The 27783-nt window shown below is 40.6% G+C and overlaps 3 protein-coding genes across 3 annotated transcripts in view; 2 read left to right on the forward strand and 1 right to left on the reverse strand.

The window, feature by feature from the left end:
- The window catches only part of strc1 (stereocilin 1), a 29135-nt gene extending 19980 nt beyond the window's left edge, over positions 1-9155 (forward strand). Inside the window, exons 27-28 of the mRNA XM_061813396.1 lie at positions 31-181; positions 5773-9155. Of these exons, the coding sequence (XP_061669380.1) occupies positions 31-181; positions 5773-5876 (255 nt within the window). The 3' untranslated portion in view covers positions 5877-9155. The remainder of the gene's footprint in view (positions 1-30; positions 182-5772) is intronic.
- Positions 9156-12805: 3650 nt separating this feature from the next.
- Positions 12806-18678, forward strand: eif3jb (eukaryotic translation initiation factor 3, subunit Jb). Its single transcript, XM_061815496.1, has 8 exons — positions 12806-13093; positions 13245-13330; positions 15569-15617; positions 15692-15789; positions 15887-15980; positions 17183-17347; positions 17427-17500; positions 17819-18678. Exons 1-8 carry the CDS (start codon positions 13081-13083, stop codon positions 17945-17947), a joined length of 708 nt encoding a protein of 235 aa, XP_061671480.1. The 5' UTR covers positions 12806-13080; the 3' UTR covers positions 17948-18678.
- Positions 18679-18884: 206 nt separating this feature from the next.
- Positions 18885-27783, reverse strand: part of cilp (cartilage intermediate layer protein, nucleotide pyrophosphohydrolase) — a 46401-nt gene continuing 37502 nt past the window's right edge. Inside the window, exons 3-8 of the mRNA XM_061815494.1 lie at positions 26494-26763; positions 26120-26296; positions 22108-22413; positions 21922-22030; positions 21654-21802; positions 18885-21550 (exon numbers count right to left, since the gene is read on the reverse strand). Coding sequence (XP_061671478.1) covers positions 19191-21550; positions 21654-21802; positions 21922-22030; positions 22108-22413; positions 26120-26296; positions 26494-26763 — 3371 coding nt within the window. The 3' untranslated portion in view covers positions 18885-19190. The remainder of the gene's footprint in view (positions 21551-21653; positions 21803-21921; positions 22031-22107; positions 22414-26119; positions 26297-26493; positions 26764-27783) is intronic.

Below are 27783 nucleotides of genomic sequence, written 5' to 3' on the forward strand. Positions count from 1 at the left end.
GTCCTTGCCCTCGTGTCGCTCCACATCAAGGTTGTGTTCCATCAGCGACAGATCAGCATGTTCTCTCACGAGCAGGCTGGTGCAGTGACAGCGGAGCAAATCTCAGCTCTGTCATATGTTCAGAGGACTGCTCTCTTTATGGTGCTAATGCCCTGGGAGGACAGGCATGTGGACTTCAGAGGTGAAAACGCTCTCACATCTTTATTTGTCTGTCCTACTTTTTTGGGGGAGGTTTTTGTATTTCTATATCTATATAAGCCCCAAAAGAGGTGAGTGCACAAGTAAAAGTACTGCTACTTTTAATATGAATCAAGTAAAAGTAAAAAAAAAAAAGTCCTCCAAATAATCACTAGAGGAAGACGATACTCAGTGAAAAAAAACTTGAGTAACTTGCATCAAACATAAAATAAAATAGCTAAATAAAATATGGATATGCAAATTCAGATATTCCAAAACATTATGCCACAATAGAGGTGAGTGCAAAAGTAAAAGTACTGCTACTTTTAATATGAATCAAGTAAAAGTAAAAAAAAAAAAAAAAACTCCTCCAAATAATCAGAGGAAGACGATACTCAGTGAAAAAAAACTTGAGTGACTTGCATCAAACATAAAATAAAATAGCTAAATAAAATATGGATGTGCAAATTCAGATATTCCAAAACATTATGACTTAATCTAAAACAAGACATAAAATTGTATTGACCAAAATCTTTGTAAAAAAAAAAAAAAAAAGGAATCAATCATACTGAAGGGGTGATGACTTATATGATGTAAAATCATGTTATGAGGCTCAACTCCAAAATTGAATGGTTATTGTGGATTAGAATCATAAAAATACGCACACAAAACTACTTCGATTCGTTGTTGGTGACATAATGTCACATGTTAGCTGACGACAGTGGGACAGTAGGAGGATCCCCAGAAAGTTACTCTGCACTGCCCCATTCACTTGTATCAAGTTACCCACGAAGCCATGTTGTCTCGGGAAAGTTTACAAAAAAAATGTGTTAAAATCTACACTGCTGAATTGGGTCATGGTGTAGATGTTCAGATCACCCTCTGTCTTTCAAAAAGTCAATCCATCTCTTTTTTCTTTACTCATTTTGAGGGGGCTTAAAAAAACTTCACTATTTTGTAAAATTAAGGCAGTTGTGACTACTCGGTGTGGGACGCTCCTGGTGACGACTTCAGTGGACTAAAATCATCATCTGTGCAATCTTAGTACCCAAATTGGAGTCGTATATTTGCGTTGAAGCTGCTCGGCCTAAGTTAGCCTAGCCTAGATCGCGAACAACAAAACGCGTCTGTATTCTAATATTTAACTGAGGTGAACTAATATTTAACATAAAATATTAGTACTTATATGACAGGCAAAACCTATGTTTTGTTTACAACGAGCACCGTGAGTACTTAGTAGGAAGTTGGGCAAGTAGTAACGTCAACTTAAACTTGCTTATAGGCCCAGACCACCTTAGCTTAACTGGCTAACAACGAGATGTGTTTGTGATCAAACGGTGCTGTTGAAGAAACATCGAATGTGAGTAACTTCATAACTTGTACGACGAGGGCCGTGTGGACTTATCGGAAATTTAACAAGTCTTATCTTATTTATGGTGCTGTGTATCACTTGCGTTGAAGCTGCTCAGCCCAAGTTTGCCTAGCACGCTAACATTACCTACGGAGAGTATACAACAAGGACCAAACATCGAACCTGGACTCAACCTTCAACTACTAGAGTGAAGGTCATTGTAGTTTGAATCCCTTCCATCCATATCCTTTAAATCGCCATATCCTTGATATTTTCACACATGTAGTATGTGATTTGTGTACCTTATGTGCTGACTTTGTTTATTTGATTGCTTCTTTTGACTATCTGCAGCCCGGAGGGGGGCACAATTCCTGTGCGTCTTGTAGGCTGGTCCTCATATAATGTAGGTCGAAGACAAAAAAGAGGATGAAAGAGGCTTAGTCGGCAGAAGAAGAAGAGGCATGCACACACCCTACAACTGTGTGTAGGGACTTTGAATCTTGGGACTATGACAGGAAAAGTTCAGGAGTTAGTTGACATGATGATTCGGAGAAAGGTTGATGTATTGTGCATCCAAGAGAGCAAGTTGAAAGGGAGTAATGCTAGAAGCTTAGGAGCAGTGTTTAAATAGTTTTACCATGGAGTAGAAGGGAAGAGAAATGGATTAGGGGTTATTTTAAAGGAAGACCTGGCTAAGAATATATCATTTTGAGTGATGAGGCTGAAATGTGAAATTGAGGGTATTGTGTCTAATGTGATTAGCGGCTATGCCTCACAGGTAGGATTGTGACCTCGAGTTGAAAGAGAAATTCTGGAAGGAACTAGATGAATTAGCATCCCAGAGAGAGAGAGAGTTGTGATTGGTGCACATTTCAGTGGACATGTTGGCAAAGGAAACAGGGGCAATGAAGAAGTGATGCGTAAGTACGGCATTCATCAAAGGAACTTTGAGGGTCAGATGGTGGTGGACTTCGCAAAAAGGATGAAATTGGCAGTGGTGAATACTTATTTCCAGAAGAGACAGGACCATAGAGTGACCAACAAGAACGGAGGTAGAAGAACACAGATGGATTATATTATGTGCAGACGATGTAATCTGAAGGATGTTACTGATTATAAGGTAGTGGTGGGGTAGAGTGTAGCTCGACAGCATAGGATGGTGGTGTGTAGGATGACTCTGGTAGTTATTAAGAAGACAAAGCTAGAACCATGTGGCAGAAGTTGAGAAAGGAAGAATGTTGTGTGGCCTTTCGGAAAGAGGTGAGACAGTTCTCTAGATGGACAGGAAGAATTCCTGGTAGACTGGTATAGGACTGCCAAGTTACTCAGAGAGGCAAGCACGAGAGTACTTGGGTGCCTTCTGGTAGGAAAGGGCAGAAGGTGATTTGGTGGTGGAACCCCAAAATACAGGAAGTCATCCAAGGAAAGACATTAGCGGAGAAGAAGTGGGACGTGGAGAGGACTGAGGAGAGGCGGAAGGAATACATTGAGATGCAACTTAGGGAAAAGGTAGAGGTGGCGAAGTCTAAACAAGAGGCATTTGACAACATGTACACCAGGTTGGATATGAAAGAAGGAGAAGAGGATCTTTACAGGTTGGCCAGACAGAGGGATAGAGATGGGAAGGATGTGCATTAAGTAAATGGTGATTAAGGATAGCGATGGAAATATGTTGACTGGTCCCAGTCGTGTGTTAAGTAGATGGAAAGAGTACTTTGAGAGGTTAATGAATGAAGAAAATGGGAGAGAAGGTAGAGTAGAAGAGGCAAACGTGAATGACCAGGAATTGTCAAGGATTATGAAGGGGGAAGTTAGAAAGGCACTGAACAGAATGAAAAATGGAAAGACAGTTGGTCCTGATGATATACAAGTGGAGGTATGAAAGCAATTTGGAGAGGTGGCTATGGAGTTTTTGATCAACTTATTAAATAGAACACAACCGGGAGAGAAGATGCCAGAAGAATGGAGGAAAAGTGTGCTACTCCCCCATTTTTAAGAACAAAGGCGATTTTCATAGCTGTAGAAACTAGAGGAATAAAGATAATGAGCCACACAATGAAGTTATGTGAAAGAGTAGTGGAGGCTCGACTCAGGACAGAAGTAAGTATCTGCAAGCTACAGTATGGTTTCATGCTTAGAAAGAGAACCACAGATGCATTATTTGCCTTGAGGATGCTCATGGAAAAGTACAGAGAAGGTCAGAAGGAGCTACATTGTGTCTTTGTAGACCTAGAGAAAGCCTATGACAGAGTACCAAGAGAGGAAGTGTGGTACTGCATGCGCAAGTCTGGTGTGGCGGAGAAATATGTTACAATAGTACAGGACATGTGTGAGGGCAGCAGAACAGTGGTGAGATGTGCCGTAGGTATGTCAAAAGAATTTAAGGTGGAGGTGGGACTGCATTAAAGGATCTGTTCTGAGCCCCTTCCTGTTTCCGGTTGTAATGGATAGGCTGACAGATGAGGTTAGACTGGAATCCCCTTGGACCATGATGCTCACAGATGATATTGTGATCTGCAGTGAAAGCAGGGAGCAGGCGGTGGAACAATTAGAAAGATGGAGGCATGCACTGGAAAGGATAGGAGTGAAAATTAGCCGAAGTAAAACAGAATATATGTGCATGAATGTGAGGGGCAGAGGTGGAAGAGTGAAGCTCCAGTGAGAAGAGATAGCGAGGGTGGACGACGTCAAATACTTGGGGTCAACAATACAGAGCGTGAGTGTGATAAGGAAGTGAAGAAACGGATCCAAGCGGGGTGGAACAGTTGGCAGAAGGTGTCTATGTGACAGAAGAGTCTCCACTAGGATGAAGAACAAAGTTTATAAAACAGTGGTGAGGCCGGCCATGATGTACGGATTAGACGGTGGCATTGAAGAAACACCAGGAAGCAGAATTGGAGGTAGTAGAAATGAAGATGCTGAGTTTTAGCTCTACCCATAAAATCAGGAATAATTCAAAGGTGTAAAACAGTACTCCCAACCTTCTTTGCACCGTGGCCAGGTTTAGAGTAGTCATTTTTCTCACAGACCGGATATATACACACATAGGGCGGCACAGTGGCGCGACTGGTTCGAGCATTAGCCTCACAGTTTTGAAGACCGTATTTTAAATCCCGGTCCTGCTTGTTTGGAGTTTCAATATTCTCCCTGTGCTTCCTTGGGTTTTCTCTGGGCGCTCTGGTAAAATTGGTGTGTTGGTTTTCCAATAACATTTTAAAGTCTTCTGTCACGGTTCTCTTCAAGGTTTAGGAATGTGTTTATGGGAATTTATGAAAGGTTTGATGTTGGATGAAAAGACCTGACTCTCAGTCTCCATTCAAATCCATCCAAAAGTGTTCTATTGGGTCAAGTTCATCACATTAAACTCTCTGATCTGTGTCCTTATGAACCTTGATTTGAGCAATCATACACTGTTATGTTGGAACCAGAAGAGGGCATGTCCAAACTGTTTTTACAAAGTTGAAAATATCCAGAATATTACCCTATGAGCTAAGAAACACTTAATGGTTCATCATACCAAGAGATTTTGGACAGTCTAAGTATTTGGGTATTAATCCTTCCTGTTCTTACATGTTTGTGCACCACTGCCCAAAGCAAAGTTCGTCAAGACCTGAATGAGAGAGTTTGGGATGGATGAACTTGCCTGGACTGCATGACAACTTTGGAATGATTTTGAGTGAAGCGTGAACCAGACGTTTTTGTCAGGACCTCACAATTATACTCCTGGAAGAAAGGGGAAAACTTCCCATGACTCCTAAACCTAGTTGAAAGCCATCACACAAGATCTGCTGTTAGAACTGCAAAGAGTAGAGGAACATCATATGTATTTAGGGATAGCTCTTAAAATCAGATGACTTCAGGCAGGTGAGGGAATACTTTGGCAATACACTATTTTTTTTGCATCCCTGAATGTGTTACAGTTGGTTCTATGTGTAGTGTGCGACACAAATATATACTGTAGCCCTGTGAATTTAATTTCCTCTTGAGGGATTAAAATTAGAATAACTGAATTAAAATTTTCAAAAAATGTAAATGTCATTTATTTTAGGTGTTTAAGGCAAACCATGTCAAAAACACTTTCTGGCACATCTCCAATTTAAATCATGGAATATCACTGAAACACTAACAGAACAGCTTGGTCAAGTTTAAGTACTCTTTTAAGATGGTCTTTTAGCATTCTAGCAATAATATGAAAAGCTCTTTGAAAGTTGGATGTTTGCATTGATTTGAATGTTCTCTTTCAGGGAGATCACAGGGACTGACGCTGAACCCCAGTTCTCTGTACCTGATCCTGGCCCTGCTGATGGTGCTGATGGTCCAGCCTAACTTGAAATACCCTGCTACCTGACACTAGTAGCTCCTGCTGGATCAGGAGGCATCGACTCACCCACACAATCAAATATATCCCATTTATCTTTGCAATAGCATACCCCTTTGAAACAATCGCGTTAGAATACAGTATTTAATTAATGCCCATCCATTAACACATTTTTCTATACCACCTGTTACCATTATGATCGCAGGTGAGCTGAAGTATGAAAATGAACAATCGCTCAACACAAAAAATGTTACAGAATTATTTAAATACTGCACACATATACAAATATAATGCATGCCTATCAATATTTATCTATAGCTTCCTGACTTTGAGATCAAACAATTGTAAATAGACAAATATAAGGTCAAGTGAACTTAAAATACTATTTTTAAATGTCAACTTTATTTATTAAAAGAAAAAAAATCAGTTACCTGGCCCTGTGCGTAAAACAAATCCCCCCGCCCCCTACTTAAATCATTTGTGGCTGATCACAATTTTTGGTATATTTTCACTAATCACACCTAAGGCTGATTACCTCCAGACCTGTTCAATCAAGAAATAACTTAAACAGAACCATCCCAGTAAAATCAAGTCAGACAAAACAGCTACAAAAGCTCCAACAAAATGTCACAATCCAAAGAAATTCCAAAACAGTCTAACAATAAAGTAGTTAACATCTGTCAGTCTGTAAAGAGTCAGAAAACTGGCTAAAGATTATGGATTCTAGCAAACTCTACAGAGAGGCATTAATCTCATAGAGAGAAAAAGATTACACCAAAAGAACAGCAGCGATTCATCCAGTGGGCCACTAAGAATCTTGGGACAACTTCTAAAGAACTGCACGCCTTCTTTGCCTCAGTTAAGTTGAGTGTTCATGACACAAAAATGAGGAGACTGGACCATGGCAGAGTTCCAAGGCGAAAACCACTGATGAACAAAATAACATAAAGGCTCATTTTACTTTTTCTGAAAAAAAAATCTGAATGATTCCCAAGTCTTTTGGGACAACGTTACTTGGACTGAAAAGAAAGTTTAGATTTGTTGACGGTGTATGTCTCGTTAGATCTGGCGTAAATGTAGCTCAGCATTTGAGGAATAAATAAATAAATCATATGCACAGTCAAACATGTTGATGGTAGTGTAATGGCCTTGAGCCCCTTTGCTAATTCAGGCCCTGGAAAATTTCCTGTGATCGACGAAACCAAGAATTCTGCTATAACAGAAAATCCTGGAAGGGAATGTTCAGCCATCAGTTTGTGCCAACAAGCTGAAGAACAGTTGAGTTGTGCAGCAGGATAATGTTCCAAAAGACACCAGCAAGTCAACTTCTGAATAAATTTTTAAAAGGGTTTTGGAGTCGCCTAGTCTTAAATCGAGGATTCAATCAGATTGAAATACAATGGCATGACCTTAAAAACACCATTATTAGGGCTACATAATACATTTTTGGGTGATCGTCTCATTCAAGGCACTGTGGTTTGTGTGTGTGTGGGTGTGTGTGTGTGAAATTTGAATATCATGGAAAATGTTATTTAATCCATTAATCCATTCAAAAGGTTAAACTTTCAAAGATTGTAGATTCGGGCCCATAATTCAAACAATTTCAATTACAACAGTTTATTTATTTTTATGTAATTTGGGTTTGCAGCTCATGAAACTCATGATATCAGGAATTCAAAAAATTTGAACACTGTGAAGAATTCACCATTTCTCAGATTTTATAGGGGAAAAAAGTCACATTAAATCAATCAAAATCTGGTGCTTTCAAAATGATATGTTAATCTTCAATACTTGGGTGGGAATCCCTTTGCTGTAATCCCTGGCAGGATGTGCCGTGGCATTGCGTGAAAGATATGGAAGACCAGATTTCCTCAATGCTTGCTTTTGTTTTTTCTTTGGTTAGGAGTCTGGGGTTTCTCATTTTCCTCTTAATAATACCTCAGAGATTTTTAATGGAGTTTAGATCCAGCGAGTAGGCTGCCCAATCAACCACTGTGATGGAATGAGCCATCCAAGCAAGGAAGATGAAACCTGCATCTCCATAAAGACCCTCAGCAGAAGAAATCATTAAGTTCTCTAAAACATTCTGGTTGACTGCTGTGGTGACTGGATTTAAGAAAGCAGAGTTTACCAACATCTGCACTGAATTTTCCACCCCAAATCATGACTGACTGGGAATATTTCACACTGGACCTCAGGTAGCTCAGATTCCATTTTCCAGTCGTCCTCCTCCAAACCCTTGGACCTTAATTACTGAATGAATACTTAATTTGGAAAAAAAAAAAGAGTACCTCGGACCACTGGCCAACATTTCTGAGCCAGTTGATACACTTCCTACCTCAGGTCAGGCTCAGGAGTGACCTGACCCGAGAGACCCGAGTGGTAGCCCATCAACGGATCCGTTCGAATGTGGTGATATTCGAAGCTCTGACTCCCGGCTCATTCCACTTTTTCTGGATATCTTCTAGATAGTTGAATTATCTCTGTTTGATAATGCGCTGAAGCCCATAGTCATCTCTTTTGCTGGCAGCATCTTCTGTCAACTGTTGTCCTTCCAGTAAAGTAGTGTTTGTAGCGTAGTATTTATTTTGGGGGTTTCCTCTGATACTGAATTGTATTAGAAATATGTTCTAATATCTTGTAACATTTTCTCATGCTAATCATTTGAAATCTACTTTAGGTAAGATGCTAATCATTCAATATGTCACAATCTGTGCCTTTACAATGTTGTAACAATTATTACTACTCCTGCTGTCATAACACAAATATGTTCTAAGACAATCAACATTAGTAATAAGTAGGTTAGTTACACAATTTAAGTATTTTGGAAATATGGCACCTGTATGTGTACTCAAGTCAAATAATTGGAATGGTAGTTAACTGAATAAGTGTGTGACATTTAATTGCATTTGTTAATGAAATAAATTGCATATTACCTAGGTGTCTTATTACCAGAGACTTCCAAAGTATTGTAATATCTCTAACTCTGAGTGTAAGGCATCAAGGGTGGGCCTGGCTCTTGTGACATCTGTAAAGATGAAAGAGCAATTCAAGGGACATTTTGAGCTTGACCATTAGTTCCAGTCAGGGAGTCTGTATGTAGAGTGCTTGGCCGTGAGTTGTAGCTGAACTCGAAGTGATAAAGCGACTGAAGTGCATTGGCAACATCCTTGACCACATACCAGGGAATTAAAATTTGATGTACAATTTATTTTTTAAAAGACAATTTTACTTTAATTTGGAAGTATACAAAAATGGAGTGTAATACATCAAAGATTAAAGTAACATCCCTTAACGAGACAAGCCGAAAGAAACATACTCTTCACTACTCCTACAATGTTGTGCTAACACTGAATAAAAATCACTATTGAAATCAATGTATTGTTTTATTTTTGGTGACAAGTTAGTAGTACATAGGCTTCATTCACACCAACCCATGCCCAATTTTAGGACAACCTTAATAGACCGGATTTCAAATGAACAAAGTGAAGGCACCAAACGAGTCACCTGTTTAAGAATGCAAGGTCTGCAAAATTCCATCCATGAATCATTCTGTTCTCAATACCGCTTATCCTGCTCAGGGTCACATGACGCTGAACCCGATCCCACACAACTTTAGGCGAAAGGTGGACTACACCCTGAACTGGTCACCAATCAGTCACAGGGCACCCCACGCTGCCTGCAGCAAAGTCTGGAGAATGTACCAATGACTACACCGTCAGTGACTGGAAGTAAAATTATATTTTATAAAACAAAATGAATGTGGCATTTATTGTCATCATACAAACTGTATATTGAAAAAGGAGAGCCTCTCCTGTTTCATTGGATACATAAAAGAAAAAATAAAAATAAGAATACAAAACAATACATGTGTAAAATGGAAGGCATAAAATGTATTGCTCAAGATATTGAAAACATTGTGCGTTTGCATTAGGCTTGTGTCATGTACAGACTCTCCACACACTCAACGTTGATGAAGAGTGGAGCCGGTTCAGTTCTGTTCCTCCTTAAGGCCACAATGATCTACTTTGATTTTTTTTTTCAAGTCTTGAATTCCAGATTGTTGTCTGAGCACCATGTTGTAAGTTTCTGGACCTGAATTGAAACTTGGGACCACGAATCCCACACAGTCAGATCTTACGTCCTCAAACGCCTGACTGAACTGTATTTTATGGGATGGACTCAAACCCTACAAATAAAATGTGGGGAGAGTAACTACCAATACCACTAATACAAAGACAAGATTGTTCCCACCAAAAATCAAGAAATTAATGATACAATTCTTTACCATAGTTCTTTGTTGTGGTTCGTTTGGAATCCAGAGGTGATGGCCGATCCAGGAAGGCAGCCGAGCAGTCCCCCGTCCTAATTCTTGGTTAAGGGAGGGACTACTGCGCTCATCCCGGATGATCAGTCACTGGTCCGGAGAACCTCTGGATCAGCGATCAATCCTGGAATCCCAGTTTTGACCATTGTTTCGGCAAAATCTTTTTCTGACATCATAAGCAAGGAGAGAAGCTTGTCTTTGTGAATATGTAGTTATTACAAAAAGAAAGGAAATACTTTGCAAAGCGAGGACAGGCACAAGTATTTACGAGTTGTTACCCCTTACTCAAGATCAGAGTTAAAGTGAGAGCGACAGAGAAAGGCAAAACAAGACAGTTATCTTTGTTCAGCTGTATACACATGAAGCCAGTAGGAACAACATCACATGAGGAAGAGCCTGACCAGGAGGAACTAGATGCCAGAACAGGACAAAACCTCTGAAAGTTGAAGGTGGAACTAATGGAACAAAAATTTGGTATACAGTGAAGAAAATAGGTATTTGAACACCCTGCTATATTGCAAGTTCTCCCACTTAGAAATAATGGAGGGATCTGAAATTTTCACCGTAGGTGCATGTCCACTGTGAGAGAGATAATCTAAAAAGAAAATCCAGAAATCACAATGTATGATTTTTTTAGCGATTTATTTGTGTGATACAGCTACAAATAAGCATTTGAACACCTGTCTATCAGCGAGAATTCTGACCCTCAAAGACTTGTTCGTCTGCCTTTAAAATTACACCTCCACTCCATGTATTATCCTGAATCAGATGCACCTGTGTGAGATTGTTAGCTGCATAAAGACACCTGTCCACCCAGACAATCAGTAAGACTCAAACATGTAACATGGCCAAGACCAAAGAGCTGTCCAAAGACACCAGAGACAAGATTGTACAACCCCACACGGCTGGAAAGGGCTACGGAGAAATTGCCAATCAGCTTGGTGAAAAAAGGTCCACTGTTGGAGCAATCATTAGAAAATGGAACAAACTAAACATGACGGTCAATCTCAAACGGAGTGGAGCCCCATGCAAGATATCACCTCGTAGGGTCTCAATGATCCTTAGAAAGGTGAGGAATCAGCCTAGAACTACACGACAGGACTTGGTCAATGACCTGAAAAGAGCTGGGACCACCATTTACAAGGTGACTGTTGGTAATACACGAAGACGTCATGGTTTGAAATCATGAATGGCACGGAAGGTTCCCCTGCTTAAAGCAGCACATGTCAAGGCCCGTCTTAAGTTTCCCAATGACCATTTGGATGATACAGAGGAGTCATAGGAGAAAGTTTTGTGGTCAGATGAGACCAAAATGCAAATTTGTGGTCATAATTCCACTAACCGTGTTTGGATGAAGACGAATGATGAGTTCCATCCCAAGAACACCATCCCTACTGTGAAAGATGGGGGTGTTAGCATCATGCTTTGGGGTCGTTTTTCTGCACATGGGACAGGACGACTGCACTGTATTAAGGAGAGGATGACCGTGGCCATGTATTGTGAGATTTTGGGGAACAACCTCTTTCCCTCAATCAGAGCATTGAAGATGGGTCGTGGCTGGGTCTTTCAACATGACAATAACCCGAAGCACACAGCCAGCAAAACCAAGGAGTGGCTCTGTAAGAAGCATATCAAGGTTCTGGCGTGGCCTAACCAGTCTCCAAACCTAAACCCAATAGAGGGAGGGAGCTGAAACTCCATGTTTCTCAGTGACAGTCCAGAAACTTGTTTGATCTAGAGAAGATCTGTGTGGAGGAGTGGGCTTAAATTCCTCCTGCAGTGTGTGCAAACCTGGTGAACAACTACAGGAAACGTTTGACCTCAGTAAATTGCAAACAAAGGCTATTTTACCAAATATTAACATTGGTTTTCTCAGGTGTTCAAATGCTTATTTGCAGCTGTATCACACAAAATAAATTGTTAAAAAAATCATACATTGTGATTTCTGGATTTTTCTTTTTAGATTCTCTCTCTCACAGCGGACATGCACCTATGATGAAAAAAAATTCAGACCCCTCCATGATTTCTAAGTGGGAGAACTTGCAATATAGCAGGTTGTTCAAATACTCATTTTCTTCGCTGTATATGTAAAAGATAAATCTGCCAACACTGTAAATACACACATGCACACTTGCTTGACTTTGGTGTCGGTAGGGTGGCTTCAGTGACAGTGTCTACTGTACATGTGCCTTGCGACAGACTGGAAACCAGTTCAGTGTGACGTCCGCCTTTCGACCATAAAGTCGGTGGGATAGGCTCCAGCATCCCCGTGACCCTTGTGAGAAAAAGCGGCTTGGGAAATGAATTGATGGATAATCAACCAACAATGTAACACACAAAGTATATTGAGGAAGAATACAAAGAAATGTGAATCTTGAGAAAAAAAAAATCATAGTAGAAAAATACTAGGACGCTTTGGACTAAAATCAAAATTTATTCTGTATAGCCAGTGCAGATAATATAATATTTCCAAGATAATCTTATATATCATCTTTGGAAGTAAAGGTAATTTAAAAATACTTTAAAATGAATTAAAAACAAATGAATATGAAAAAAAACCGACACCAAAAAAGAGTTGTCTGGTAACAGATTAAGGAGTCATTTCAAAGGGGTAAAAGTGTAACGACCGAAGTATGACATCACTCTGACGCAATCAAGTTTGTCTTGTGTATCTTTTTGGGTCACGCGAACTGTCACCTGTTGTCGTTTTCGCAAGGACAGGATGGAAAACGACCGGTGGAAATAAAATCAATGAATATTTTTATCATTTTGTTCTCTCGGAAAGTGGAGTCATCATAAGTGAGCTCTTGTCGGTGACGTGTAGAAGGTGGGAGGGCAGTGAACGTGGAGCCATCGGGCTGCAGCAGTGAGCAGCCTGCCTGTCAAACATTTAGCATCACAGCCAACATGGCCGACTGGGGTAAGAAGGCAACTTACGGAGAACGGCAACTTTATCATTTTATTGCTTCCATTCGTCACCGGCTTTGATACACGAGTCCATCGCTTATTTGTTCTCGAACCCTCGGCTCGTGTGTGGCTGCCTCTCACATTTGACGCTGTCGTTTTTCTAGACGCTGACAACTTCGAGCCTGAGGAACCGACTCAAAAGGCGCCACAGGACAAATGGGAAGGCGAAGACGAAGATGACGACGTTAAAGTGGGTGAACTTAACGAGCGGTTGGTGATGTCTGAAGGTGGTAAAGCCCGAGTGCAATGCGAGTGCGACGGCTTCAGTGTGTTCAGTCCACCGCGAGCTTAGTGACTGAAGTAAAGTTAGCTGACTGCTAACTCATGTGGTCTCTTCGCTGCTAACCCAAGTGCAGCTAAACGTGTGCTGATGAATTCGGCTACCCATGCTAGTTGTAACAGTTAATGTCAACCTCTGTAGTTGTTTTCAGGGTTAATAGCTGGGGGGTTACAGTTGGTCGCAGTTATCTGTAAAGCGTGGGTCGTCAGGGCTCAAATAAATTTAGATGAAAGCTTGATTTGTTTTTGGGCCTTCCACTGGCTAACCGCGCCTTGCCTTGGTTCTTCAATCTATAACTTAGACGCTGGCGTGGAATGGAAAGTGTCGTTTTAAGGAAGGACATGGAAATGCTCAAAATCGTTTGTCATTCGCGACTGTGTGCGATTAGCTTTTTGTATTGCTGCCGAAAGCGGTATTGCTTCGTTTCAATGCAGCGCTAGTTCGCTAAATGTGAGCAGCACTCGGTCGGGTGAAATCATCTGGGCTGATGACTCATCCAAGATGTTACATTAGCTCCCGAACTTTCCGTTTATTTTCAGGAAGTTTGGCTCCGGTTGCTGGTGTTTTTATCAGAATGTTGCCGGGGAACTCTTCAATTGTATCTGTCGCAGATGTTTGTGCGAGAAAAAAAAAAAAAGATGATTTCATCTTAAATTCAAAACGCTGGACTTGTTTTCCAAATAGAGCACAGGTGTGAAACTCAATGCCCGGGGGGCAGATCTGGCCCGCCGTATGGTATTATGTGGCCCGCGAAGGCAAATCGTGTGTTTCAATTTCAAAGATTTTTGTTAAAATTTCAAATTGCCAAGTCATAAATGACAACTTTAAGATATTCAGCATTTTTGTGTTACCAAACATGAACAATTGCCGAAAAACCCATTTACCTTGATTTCTGATTCCAAATCAGTGTAACGATAATGAGACGATTAAAAATTTTGATTGTTTCACAATCTTAACGGCCCTCAGATGGAAACCGCAACTACAATGTGGCCCGCGTGAGTTTGACACCCCTGAACTGAGCAATATAGCTGGAGCCTGATCGTTTTTTGATGCCAGCCTTTTTGTATTATCCTTTGAAAAGTTTATAATAATGTGAGAAGACTTGTCTGATTTTGTCATGTATTGAAATTAGCCTTTTAATGATCAATGTTTTGTGGCTGATTATCGAGGTTAAAAAAAAAAAATCACCAATCCGAAACAAGATATAGCAATGTGTCTATTTAAATGACATGTTCATTTACTATATCTACTTTGTATACTATATACTGAGTATCTTCAAAAGTATTCTCGATTCAGGTCATGTATTGTAATCAGGCAGATAGAACTGAGATTAAATCACAAAATAAATCATGGGTGCTAACTTGTTACTCTTTTGCAATAAAAGTGCTTTGCACACCAAAACCTTTAAGACGTAATGCTGGCATGTTTATGTACAACCACCAGTGTTAGCACTAGCTTGCTAGGCTACATAATGTTTTGTTGCCTACTTGAGAGCGGTATCTCAAAAGTACGGAAACTTTCCTCAAGCAAGCCTTGAATCGAAGTCCTAGCTCTACTGAGCGCCGTTGACCACTAGCACATGTTTTTCCGCATTTTGTCCTTATAAAACACAACGCAATCTATTGTTGTTGTTGTTGTTGCCCATGTGGTAACAAGTACCCGGTTGCGTTTGAGTTGTCAAGATGAAGCCTACTAATCGTAAAAGATGGGATGTGGTGGTACTGGAATGCAAGATTTTATTGTAGTAGTATGACTGGGACAAAATTTGTCTTGCATTCTGATCCCGACATTATGTGTTATCTGTTCCACATCACCAGCATATTTTTTTATTTTAAATAACTTTGCAGTCAGATATTTACTGTGATGTCAAAAGACAGAGCATTCATTGTTTGTCAGTGAAAAGATTTTATCAAATGAATGTATACCAGCAGCTGTTGCTGCCATTGTACTTCTCAGTAGATTGTTAGGTTTTGTAAGTGTACTGAATGTAGTGGCCCATGATTTTAGAATCAAGTTTAGAAATATTTTTACTACCCTGCACCTTCGCTGGGGCTTGATACTTTAAGTTCATTTGAATGTACCTGATATCAGTGTTTGTAGTCAGCTAATTTTTAAGATGGAAACTGACCCACTTTAGTCTCTTCACAGGACAACTGGGATGATGAGGAAGATGAGAAAAAAGAAGTGCCCAAAACCGGTATTTAATTGTTAATCAGTTTTGACACCAGATGTTATTCGCCACATTAAAAAAGAAATAAAAATTTATTTCAGAGGCAAAAGTTTCTGAAAAGAAAAAGTTGAGTGAGAAGATTAAAGAGAGAGAAAACCGCTTAAAGAAAAAACAGGAGTTAAAAGAAAAAGAATTGGAAGTGAGTGAATTCCTTTGTATTGCTTGCTTTGTTTTTGACTGTTACAGACAACAAAGAAGAGCTATGTTATGTTGTGCTTTATGCCATGTCTTTCTAGCAAGAGCTTACACCTGAAGAACAACTTGCAGAAAAGTTAAGAGTACAGAAGCTTCAGGAAGATGCAGACTTGGAGTTGGCAAAGGATGCCTTTGGTAAGACCTTAATATTTTTAGCTGAGCCTCCACCATCTCTATTTCACCCTCCCCTAAAATCTAGTTACACCCAAATTAATAATACCTTGGCCAAACTGTGTGGGGGAATTGTAGTTTTTTTTGTATGACACTTCTTTCAAGCATTATTTTTTCTTATGGATAAAAAGTAAGAAATTACCAATGACCCAAATGATCCAAACCCTTTATCAACAAAGACATTTAACATTCCACAACAATCTCAATGTCAACAACAGACATTCCAATCTCCGAGACAACATTTGCCACTAATGGTTACCTGCCAGAAGATAAGCATTCATTCAGTAGAAAAATCATTACAAATTTCTCCATGGCATTATTCCTTTTCAACAAAAAGGTCAACTGACACGTAAAGCATAATTTTTAGTATGTTTTTTTTTTATGAAAAAAAAAAATGTCAGCCGAAATGGAACCATCCGTTTTTTTCACCACATGTCAGAATGTTGACGTATTTGGGTTTTTGCATCTCCCGCCATGAAAATTCTCTTGAGGCATTTGTGTTGGAGAAGAACCAGGAAGTGACATTTTTTTGGAGTAGCAGGGTCGAGTGTTTATATTGGATTATACCTATTGTACTGGAGAAAATTTGGTATTTTTTCTGCGTTAGCCGAAATGCCGGCTTGTCGTATTGGTGGAATTTGTTCGAACACTCGGGGAGGATGGATTCACGCTTCAGACTTCACAAGACAGGTTCGTTGTAAAAAATGGATTGCACAGATGCAAAGGACGAGAGCTTTTGGGTTCTAAATGACAGGTAGCTGTATATAGAGCAATTAAAAAAAATAATAGTTGGGGGGAGTAATTTGTCTCACCGTTTATAGCATATATTGCGTGTGAATTTAGAATAAATCCCTTTGGTCAAACCGGCGACATATACTTAGGCATGGGTCCTCCTGAGTAAGCTACATACACAAGACTTGTAAAAGATCTGCAAATGACGTTGCAGGCAATATGGCCACTACTGGGATGTCGACTGAGACTTCCTCAACTTTGCGCATTAATGACATGTTCTCCGCTCATTTTTTTGTTTGTATAGAAATTGAAGTGAATACCATATATGGATTTTTCATAACAATATCAATTTGAAAATTTATACATGGATGTCAGATGAGCTTTAAGTGTATCGCTAAGCACATTAAAAATAAATCGTTGTCTTCTGTTTCTAGGGGTTGGCGGCTCTTCTGTACCTGGAATCGATGCGATGTGTCCATCTTCCAAAGAAGAATTCACAGAGTTTGAAAAATTGCTGAAGGAAAAAATATCCCAGTTTGAGAAATCTGTGCATTATTCAAGTTTCTTGGATTCATTGTTTCGGGAACTCTGTATTTCATGTAAGCGCTCGTTTCAAGTGGAAGTATTTTGATGGTCCTGTTTATCTGACTTTTGACAAGTTGCTTTCTTTTCCCCTAGTGGAAGTTGATGACTTGAAGAAAGTTAGTAATTCCCTTTCTGTTCTACTAAGTGAAAAACAGAAACAAGAAAAGGTAAGAGACTGATTGTAGACTGCTTCTTGTTGCTGAGATTTGTGATCGCTAGGTGGCACTGTTTGCCAAGTTCAGTGAATTTGGCATAGTCATTTACATGTCATTTGTGTCACATCATAACCAAGCTTGTTAATTTTTTTTTCCAAATAATGGCACAGGTAAGTTATGTTCCAACTAAAACAATGGCGTATGGTTTAATTCAGAAACATCTATTTACTTCAATGCCATTTTATTTTGAGATACTCTGTATGTTTATGAGGACCAAAAATCTGTTTTCTTCGGGAGACAGTATTCGACTTCAACTTATTTTCTTTCCAGCAAAACAAAGGGAAAAAAAAGAAGAAAGGTGTTATACCTGGTGGTGGTTTAAAAGCACAGATGCGAGATGACCTGGACTATGGCAGTTTTGACGGCGGCTACGCCCAAGACTACGAGGACTTCATGTGACACAGGCTCCATGGCAATGGTCCTGTTCCCCTTCCAACCCAGATTTTTGCAGCTCTACCTTTGGCTGTCCAGTGCCATCCTGGAAGATCAGAACTATGTGTTTCCCCATTCATCATGCTTCAGTGACTTCAGGGACTGTACTAGAAGCATCCAGTCTCACCTCCTCTTTTATGTTCATCCATATGGAATTGCCTTTTCTCTCTTCATGCAGCCTGGACTCATATGCACACACATGAATTATTTATCTGTTGGATAACCCTGCTTAAAGAGAGTATACTTGTAACTGCTACTGTCTGTTTTCGGAGCTCATTTTCAATGAAATGTTGCTACTGGCCCAATGGCAGACTGCATTGCAGTTATACATGTAGTGACATGGAAACAGAAGGTTCTATGCAAACACTTGAACCAGAATGTCATGTATATAGTTTCGGTCTCACTTGAGGATGGTTCTCTTACAGATGAGTATATAGTATCTATAACTGGTTGCCAAATACAAATCATTCACCCTGTTATTCATGTTAATTCCAGAGGTTTTATTCGGGTGACTGAAACTGACGTTAGTGGAGGATGTTTATTTACAGAATTAAAGGGAAAGACAGATATGTTAATTTTGGCTTAAAAACATGACTGCCATTTTCTTGGTCTCTGGTATTTCTTCAAACAATTGGAGACAAGCATATTAAGTTGTATTTGTTGGTGCATCACAAATAAAATTTGCTTTCCCAAACTAATTTATGCTAGTGCTTGAAAACCAAGGGTTGTTCAATCGAAATTGGGATAAACTTAAATGATTTATCAATTCCACAGGCTTGTATCAAGTGTGATGAGGAATGGGGGATTAATTGGCCTCCCCAACCATGTCTTCATATGGGCTGCAGTCATTTGAAAGCATTTTTTTTCCTCCTTTTTCTAGAACTTGACCAGTTTTAATGTTACATGGGGAATTTGGCTGTTGCTGACATCAAGATTGCTGCAGTGTTTTTTTTTTTTTTAAATGTAATTTAATAAATCACTGGTCCAAACAAATGTCTTGTGTGATTTGATAAAATGAGAATCATTTTGCAGTGTTTTAAATTGTAATAAATATCTTATTTACAGCTTCAAGTGCTTCAGGGCATAAAGAAATAGGCTTTAGCACTTGTAGTTACATATTTAGTGAAGTTGTAATACATTAAAATATTGGCACCCAGATTATTGGACACTCCTGGAGTCTTGTACGGTACTCAACTCTTAAGTGGTATATTCAGCTTCTGGTTTTTGCGCCTTTTCCTTTAGGATCTCTGGTGCTGCGTCTTCGACTCTCGCGGGAATTATTAGCTCTTTGCCTTCGCCGGTTTTGTCTCCCTTCACTTCTCCCCACACTTGTGGCTACCTGACCTTGTGAGCTCTGCAGGACCTGGAAGACGCTTTGATGTGTAACCTCACGATCTCCACAAGTGAATGTCAGTGCGACACCCTCATTGCTCTTCATGACACGAGAAGTGCCATCTGAGGTGCCATCAAAGCAGCGGCCGAGAGCAATTTCTTTGGCTGTGCGTGGATCCTGATCAGTTACTGTGTAAATTCCGTAGTTATGGCCGAGAGGGTCAAGAGGTGCCAGCATAGTGAACCCATTTGTGTCATTATTGACAGCTAGTGGCAGGTGGTTCACCAGATACTCTTGGAGTAATGGGTTGACATGATCCCTTTTACAACTACCCTGTGGGATCACCTTCACCAATGTGCGATCGACACGTTCCTGATCATACAGCATCCCGCTGCACTTGAACTCCAGGCACACGGCTGACACTCCCGTCTGCTCCATATCACGTATACTTCGGATATCTCTGAGACCATACAGCTGGCCCACTGTCTTTGGGTGAGTGCCCCCCATGTTATGCGACCGCACATTAATCTCATGTGGGCTGTTGATTTTGACTTTGATGTAGCAGGCACGGTATTCCATCGGCTTCGGCCACCAACTGAGGTAATCCTCAGTCCAGCTCATTGGGTCATCCTCATTGAATGGCACCGTGTTGTAATCGTAACGATCTCCTTCCACTCGTGAGAAGCGGAAATGTGCAGCACTGAATGGTGCTTCTTCACATTCTTTGAGTTTTTCAAATGCATACACTGGTCCGTTGGCTTCTTCTGCTGTGTTTGCTGTTGGTTTTGCCAAATTGATGCTAAATGCTGTCTTCTTGAATCGAGGATTTTCATGGTCAGTGCGCTTGTAGCTCAGCCTGCCCAAGTATGGCTGAGGGACTCCGATGAGGTTTGGATTGAGTTTGGGAGTAGAAGGGACAGCCTCTAGTTCCTCGCCTCCGAGGTTGGCCATGACATATGCAGAGTAGGCATCTGCTTTTTGTTCATCGCAGAAGGCAGGGAGACATGCACCATTAGCCCCGATGATGACACTGTCAAAACGTCCCCAAGCACGAGGGTTAGAGGAATAGCCGGCTGTGGGCTCCATGTTTATAAGACTCACTACAACTCCTTCAACCTGTTCACTGGGCATGAAACGTTCACTTCGAAAGGCTCTCACTTTCACATAACACCTACGGTTCTCTGGGACGTCCAAGTTAAAAAGTCGCCGCTCTCTGATCTCCATGTTCCCAATCAGAAAAGTTCTCTCTTCCCTTTTTCCTCTTGATTTCTTTTCAACCTTTAGACTGCCCTCCTCCTCCCACAGGCCTGTATTGGGGTTCAGTGACCACAGCTTCATGGTTCCAAGGTGTTCAGGCATCGTTATCTGGGAAGAATCTAGGAACACCTTCACCTGACCTGCATTCAAGGGCTCATTGGTTTCGCCACCTCTGAAGTCAACTGAGAACATCCCATAGGTTCTCAGTGGCAAGGTATCTCCTTCATTCCCTACAAAGTTGAGATCACTTTGGGCTGCAGCTGCTGTTGAAACATCTCTCGGATCAAGAAATGTTACACTAGCATTTATGTCACCCACAAACACTTCTCCATTCTCCTTATAGAAGGAATTAGGGGGAATCTGAATGTGAGCCATTGGCTCCTGGCCCTCTACTTCCCCTAGTTCAAGAGTGTTGGTTTCTAAAGAATTTATAGTCACTGGAGTCTTCCGTCTCAAGAGTTTAATTTCATGGTAAACAGCAGCTCCTTTGGGATTGAACGGAAGTACCTTGGTTGTGTTGATGAAATTATTCATGTTGTCGACAAAAGTCAGGACTAACCTCTCTGTTTCAGGAGGAACGTGGACGGTGAAGGTACCTTTGTAGCCTGTTCGGCTAATTCTTACACCGTTCATAAAGATGTGACCAAATCTCATTGGATCGCCATTGTCTGCAGCCATAGCTCTACCATGCACAATAGCCTTGATGTCGACACATTTCTGACAGCCGCATTCAGTAACCACCTTTGTGGGTAGTTGGTAGCCCTGGCATGTCAGGTGCCTTTCCTCCATCTTTGCCACACTGCAACAGTAAGTCACTTTGTCTTTGCATCTGATACCATTGTCCAATTGCCCAACGCATGTGCTGGAAGGGCATCTGCCCACATCGTAGTAGACTGAGTTTGTGGTGTTTTGGTAGCAGTCATGTGGAAGTCGTATGAGATGTGATTCAGGCTTGGGATTGCATGAATAGCTATTTTTGTCTAAAGTAGAAAGAAAATTACAATTTTAAATTAGTTTGAGTGGTTTTGTATGTATGTCTTTTACACTGATCATTATTTTTATTACCAGGAAAGTAAAACAAACCAATGATTTTGAGCATGGCTGCTTTGGTCTTAATGGCCCCAGACTGACCACTTGCTCTGCAGTAGTACTCTCCAGCTTGTTCAGGCTGCAGATCTTTAAGAACCAAGATACTCTCAGATTTCCTCTCTAAGAGGCTGTTGTTATGGAACCTTTATTGAGGAAACAGACACACAGATTAGAAAAACAGAAAGAACCTACTACAAACAGTATGAAATTGTAATGAAAACATAGTTAGAGTATATGTACTTCATAAAATATCAAGTCATACCATTGGTACTTGTCTGGCTGTGGTGTTCCAGCCACATTACAGCAGAAGGCAGCAGTTTGCCCTTCTCTCCTGGCCTTGCTATCAGGGTTGCTCAACACATGAAGTTTCTCTGAAAAGTGTCAGAAATAAAAATGTATACTAATTTTCAACCACTTCACTTGTTACTTAAAATTAATTTTACTTTACCGGTTCTTTTGAGCTGTAGACTGAGGACTGTGGTACGCTGAGTGCTCTTGGGAACAATAACAGTAAGGCTGGCATGGCCTTGCAGTCTGATTGTCAATGTAGTGTTGCCATCAGGGCAGAGCCCAGAGATACGAAAGTGCCCATTGTGGTCTGTGAGGGTGATGAGTTTGTCTGAAACAAGTATTGCAGCCCCCTCAGCAATTAGACCTCCAGAACCACGGACTGAGCCCAGCAGGACGTGTTCTTCACACATGCATACATCACACTCTGCATTTACCCTTCCCATTACACAATGGAGGGAGCAATCTAAGAGATGGAGAGAAAAAAACATAGTATTCATTGATAATATCATCTCGTTAGGCACCATATTCAAATTCTGATAAACCAGGTGGGATTAAGAAAATCTCAGTGACAATGCCAGTGCTCCTTCAATGGTGCAAAATGGATATCTGCATTAGTCTGAACCCAAAGTTGTGCCCAGTTATCAATATAAAGGTATTGTAAGATTTTTATTGAAGCTAGTGATGGTGTACGGCAGGAGTGCTCAGACTTTTTTACCCCAAGATCTACTTCTCAAGCATCCAGCCTCTCGTGATCTAGTTTTTTTTTTTTTTTTTTTTTAGAATGACCAATGATGAAATAGAATGACCATGTCACAAAGATCTATCCACTACAAAAATGCAAAACATACTATAATATATATATAGTAAGTATATTGAGGATTCCGAAATGTATGTTTGTATGCCTTGCATAACCGTATGAGTCTACACCCATGGGGCCCGGCTGGGCACAGCCCAAAAGAGTAACGTGGGTACCCCTTCCAATGGGATTACCACCTCTGGGAGGGGCCATAGGGGTCAGGTGCACTGTGAGAAGGGTAGTGGCCAAAGGCCTGAACCTTGGTGATCCAATCCCCGACTATAGAAACTGGCTCTCGGGATGTGGAATGTCTCCTGGCAGGGAAGGAACCTGAGCTGGTGTGTGAGGTCAAGAAATTCTGACTAGACAGGGTTCGCACGCGGCCCTAAAAGTCCCTAAAAAACCCTAAATTTTCGAAGGTGCATTTAGGGGCTCCTAAAAGTCCTTAAAATCCGCGAAAACCGGTCAAGCCCCTAAAAAGGCCTTAAATTAAAAAAAAAAATCAAAGGGAGGACCTCTACTGCCAAAATTCTCCCCAAAAAATAAATTAATCTCATTTAAAAAAAAATAAAAAATCCGATCCGTCTGGCGTCCAAATCAGCTGGAAATTGTCAATGGAAGTCACTGTGTTGACAACTAGTCGCCATCTTGTCGATATTCCATTGTTTCCGTGAGTAGGCATTTCACTTCGTCTTCCTTACGACGTAGCGTAGTTCTTTCATCAATCCAACTTGTATCTTGGGGAAGTGCTTTTTTTCAATATGCTTGGGTTGAAAGTAAAGAGTTTGGGAGCTGGGTTCGTCGAGATCCAAAAGATCGGCACATGTTTTACTGCCATCTGTGCAAGCAGAGTTACCAGCTTGAAAAGATGGGCGTCAAAGCGCTCGAGTCGCACCGGAAAAACAGGAGACACGCTGATTTGGCGAAGACCATCGATCGTTAATTTACTCCGCGGCAATGGGGTAGTTTGTATACAATATTGAGAAACAAGCTTGTTGAATATGGTTTTCAACAACGCACTCGTGTAAGTTAAATTTTTATTTTTTTTTGTAAAAATGTTTTAATGTTGACATTCTTCTTTCGGAATTTCAGAAAGGGCATGAAAGTATACCGAGTGTTTCCTCGATGGCATGTTTGATGTTTCTTTGATTTAACTGAATGTTCTTTTGAGTCCAACTTTACTCTAACAGCGAAACTTGAAAAAAGTGGAAATGATGTTGAAAAAATAGCGCAATGTGGAGTACCGGAACCGGGAGAAATGATTGGAAATTTTAACCGATTTCGAAAGTCCGATTACGGTTTCAGTTTTAAAAAAACGAAAACCGGTTATAACCGGTTATTTGTAAACGGTTGCGATCCCTAATGCGCACCTACAGTTGTCCAGCCAGAAGTCAGGCTTTATGAACGTAGTTCAATTCACGAAGACGGACTCGTTAAAGGCAGAGATCATGTGAACTTTAAAAGTGATCTGCAGCCATTACAGTTCCAAACCTTGTGAAGATAATTCAAAAGTGTTTGCAGTCATGTTCCCAGACAGTGACATTGCTAAAAACTACCCCTGTGGGGAAAGGAAGACTTCGTACCTGGCTACATTTGGCATCGCTGCGCACTTCTCATCTCTACTGCCTCAAAGCCAAAAAAGCCAGAATAGAGACTGACATATCTATGCTTATTGAGAAGGCTGACAGGCTGTGTAACGAGGCAGAGAAAAGAGGAATCTGAGGTTTATCACCGAGGCCAATGCACTCAGAGGCAGAGCAAAGGACAAGAGAGCCACTTTGGCACCTCTGCAGCAACAAATAGAGGAGGCACTGGGTAGGCTCAAGGAGCTAGACTCGTAGGGGTGCTGAGACAGACATCAGTAGAAGACATTTGTGGATATAATTGCAATTGTAGTTACAATCTGTTTTCCTGTATACTGTTATGTGAAGACGTTGACAATGGTCATATCAATGAGAACTACCACAAGGGGCGACAGGTGATCACTGTCACAGGTACTGAGATACTGGAGCATTTGATGAACCAAGAACGGTTGATGGCACCATTGGGTGAGTCTTTTTTCCTTACTCTTGATTTCCCACGATGGCCCTAAATTTTTCGTGTCGGCCCTAAATTTTTTCCGTGTCGGCCCTAAATTTTTCGTGTCAGCCCCTAAGAATGCCCCTAAAAAGCCCTTAAATTTTTTTGGTCAGACTGAGTATGAACCCTGCTAGATATAGTCGGGCTTGCCTCCACACACTGCTTGGGCTCTAGTAGCAGTCCTCTTGAGAGGGGTTGGACTCTCTTTCCTTTGGAGTTACCCATGGTGAGATTTATTGCCCCCCTGGCTTGGTGCGTGTATGTTGGGGTCAATGTTCCCTCTAATTTTTTTGTCTGAGCAAACACACTAAGGCCGTGAGCGCCCCCTTTGACCACTGTGAGCAACATCAGATGTATGCAATGTGGTCAATCGGTGTCATCCATTGAAGTTACATGGCTCATTCAAAGATTCAGATTACATTCCCATCAGTACATCTATAAGAACAATTTTGTGTTTTTGCAAACTTACACTGAAAATGTGAAAAAAAAAAAAAAACATCACTGACCAAACCAGGCCAACTATGAACTATATATTTGAAAGGTCGCTTCCAACTGTGGATAAACTCTAGAAGATGAATGAATGAATGTAACCTCAAGCTTCACCAATCGGTTTCACATTTCTCTATAAAAAATGAGGCTGTCACTGTTGTCATAGCGTTTTTGTTCAACATTAAATATTTTTTTTATTTACATTATATCTTATATTTCTTTTATGAAATAATTAACTGTCAGATTATTTTAAATGTATTCCTGATTTATATGATAATTTGATTTTCATATACCATTTAAAGCGCAGCTACCATCACAAATTTGAAATAGAATATGCAGCAACTAACCCCTGCACTCAAGATTTAATTAAATGCAAGTGAAGCCTAGTGCGTAAACCACTGCCTCGACTACTCAACTCTGGGAGCGATAGCTGTGTAGTTTTACATCCAGTTTACTATTAACTGGCTGGAAATGTTACTTTTTATGTTTCTTGCCAGGACTGTTGATTTCAAAGAACTGCAGTTCACATTGAGGCTATTTGCTTATTTAATTGTTTGTATTGATTTCACTTGACTCCTTTTCTTTTGTTGTAGTTGAAAGGGTTAAAAGTGAAAAGTAAAAATGTGTTTTTAATGTCATTGTATTGAAGTTTTTTTTTTTTTTAAACCCGATTATTTGGCACGCCCTTGAGGTCACATTGTCCTTCACATCTGCCGATCTTGCCTAATAGTTGAGCCAACCTGGCATGCTAAAACAGTATGGTTAAGAAAACAATTTGTGTTGATATCAACCTTCGCCAGTTTACCTGTTGGACATTCTGCTCCATGACATTCTTTTTTTTCTACCTTTGGTCCACTGCAAAAATGAGAGCGAGAACTACAACTTCTGGAGCGTATTTGGAACCCCACTTGACCACAGAGGGCAGGACATGGACCCCAGTCTGACCATAGACTCCAAGTATCCTGAAGGTTTAGGCTGTTACCTGATAAGAAGTAGAGCTTTAGGCCAATCAAACCACAAAGTAAAAATCATAACAATGATCTATAACATTATAAGTCAACATATCTTATAATATGCAATTTGTTTAACACAGAGCAAGTTGGATATGCAGACTTGGAAAAGGCATTGTTTAAACATCAACTTCTGGAATTTTAAAACATACTGAAAATGAGAACAGACCTTTAGGACAAAGAAATCGGACTGCGTAGTTGGAACAGTTACGTTCTGAACCTTGCTCCTCATTGAGGCACCAGAAGCCCACAGTTGGGTCTCCGTGCACCCTCTCTCCAGTTTCACGGGCTGGGACCCAATCAGTTGTTCTGGCCTCCAGCGCCCAGGGAGTCTCACACACTTTGGCTCGATAGTAAAAGCGAATAGCATCCAGCTGCTCGTAGTCTCCACGGCCTCCGGGATGGTCCACATTGAACCATGTGGTCCATTCGTAGTTGTCTAAATAGTTCAGAAGCAAACATGAAAATCACATTTAGGGGAATGAAAGAGTTCAATCTATACAACATTATTGGGTATAAAACCAAAATAAGAAACTTTACCATGAGAGTGGTTCACAGAAGTGCAGGAAGCTTCGCTTCTCCATGGTCCTGAGACCATTTATTCCATTTGATTAAGTGATTGTATCTCCTCACATCATCTTTTTACCATTGTTTGTTCAAGTGTTTTACACCTCTAAAATTATATTTTTTCTGTGTGTACATATAGGAAATTATATAAGACAAGTAAAAATAATTACTAGACTTGCAAACCTAATCTTTCCAGTGACTGATGCCAAAGGCTTCACAACTTTGGTGAGAGCTCTCTGGGTAGGCTGTGCAGTTTTATGTGAAAGGGATTTTGGAAACAGCCTGTAACAGATTTCTTTGTGTGTCGGAGAAGTGAATATCAATATAATTTGTTTCTTTGACATCTACAATGTGAAATGGAACTTCCATCCATTTTCTGAGCCCCTTATCCTCACAAGGGTTGCGAGAGTGCTGGAGCCTGTCCAGGCTATCTTTGGCTACATCCCAAACTGGTTGCCAGCCAATTGCAGGGCACATAGAAACAAACAATGAGTTACACTCACAAGCACACTTACGGGCAATTTAGAGTCTCCAAATAATGCATGTTTTTGGGATGTGGGAGGAAACCCGAGTGCCCGGGGAAACCCACGCAGGCACTGGGAGAACATGCAAACTCCACACAGGGGAAACCAGGATTTGAACGCTTTCCTTAGAACTCTGAGGCAGATGCTCTCACCAGTCAGCCATTCACCGTGTCGCCTAAATTCACTTTTAGTTGCTGTAAATTAAAAATTGGATTTTTGGATGCCTTGCCCACCTGCTTAATATAAAATTGAATAGCCAAGTAAATTTTTAGTTGGTTGGCCATAGCTGTGTGTTTCTATGACTGCAAGGAAGTCCTTTTATTTATTAAAATTATTATTAACTAATTATTAATTATTATTATTATTAT

The sequence above is a fragment of the Syngnathoides biaculeatus genome, chromosome 3 (genome assembly GCF_019802595.1).
Source record: "Syngnathoides biaculeatus isolate LvHL_M chromosome 3, ASM1980259v1, whole genome shotgun sequence".
Taxonomy (NCBI): Eukaryota; Metazoa; Chordata; class Actinopteri; order Syngnathiformes; family Syngnathidae; genus Syngnathoides; species Syngnathoides biaculeatus.

Bases quoted from the DNA above. Each gene is read 5' to 3' on its own strand.
- eif3jb (XM_061815496.1), top strand. The intron at 15,790-15,886 runs GTGAGTGAATTC...ATGTCTTTCTAG, and splicing joins TAAAAGAAAAAGAATTGGAA to CAAGAGCTTACACCTGAAGA. The intron at 17,348-17,426 runs GTAAGCGCTCGT...CTTTTCCCCTAG, and splicing joins TCGGGAACTCTGTATTTCAT to TGGAAGTTGATGACTTGAAG.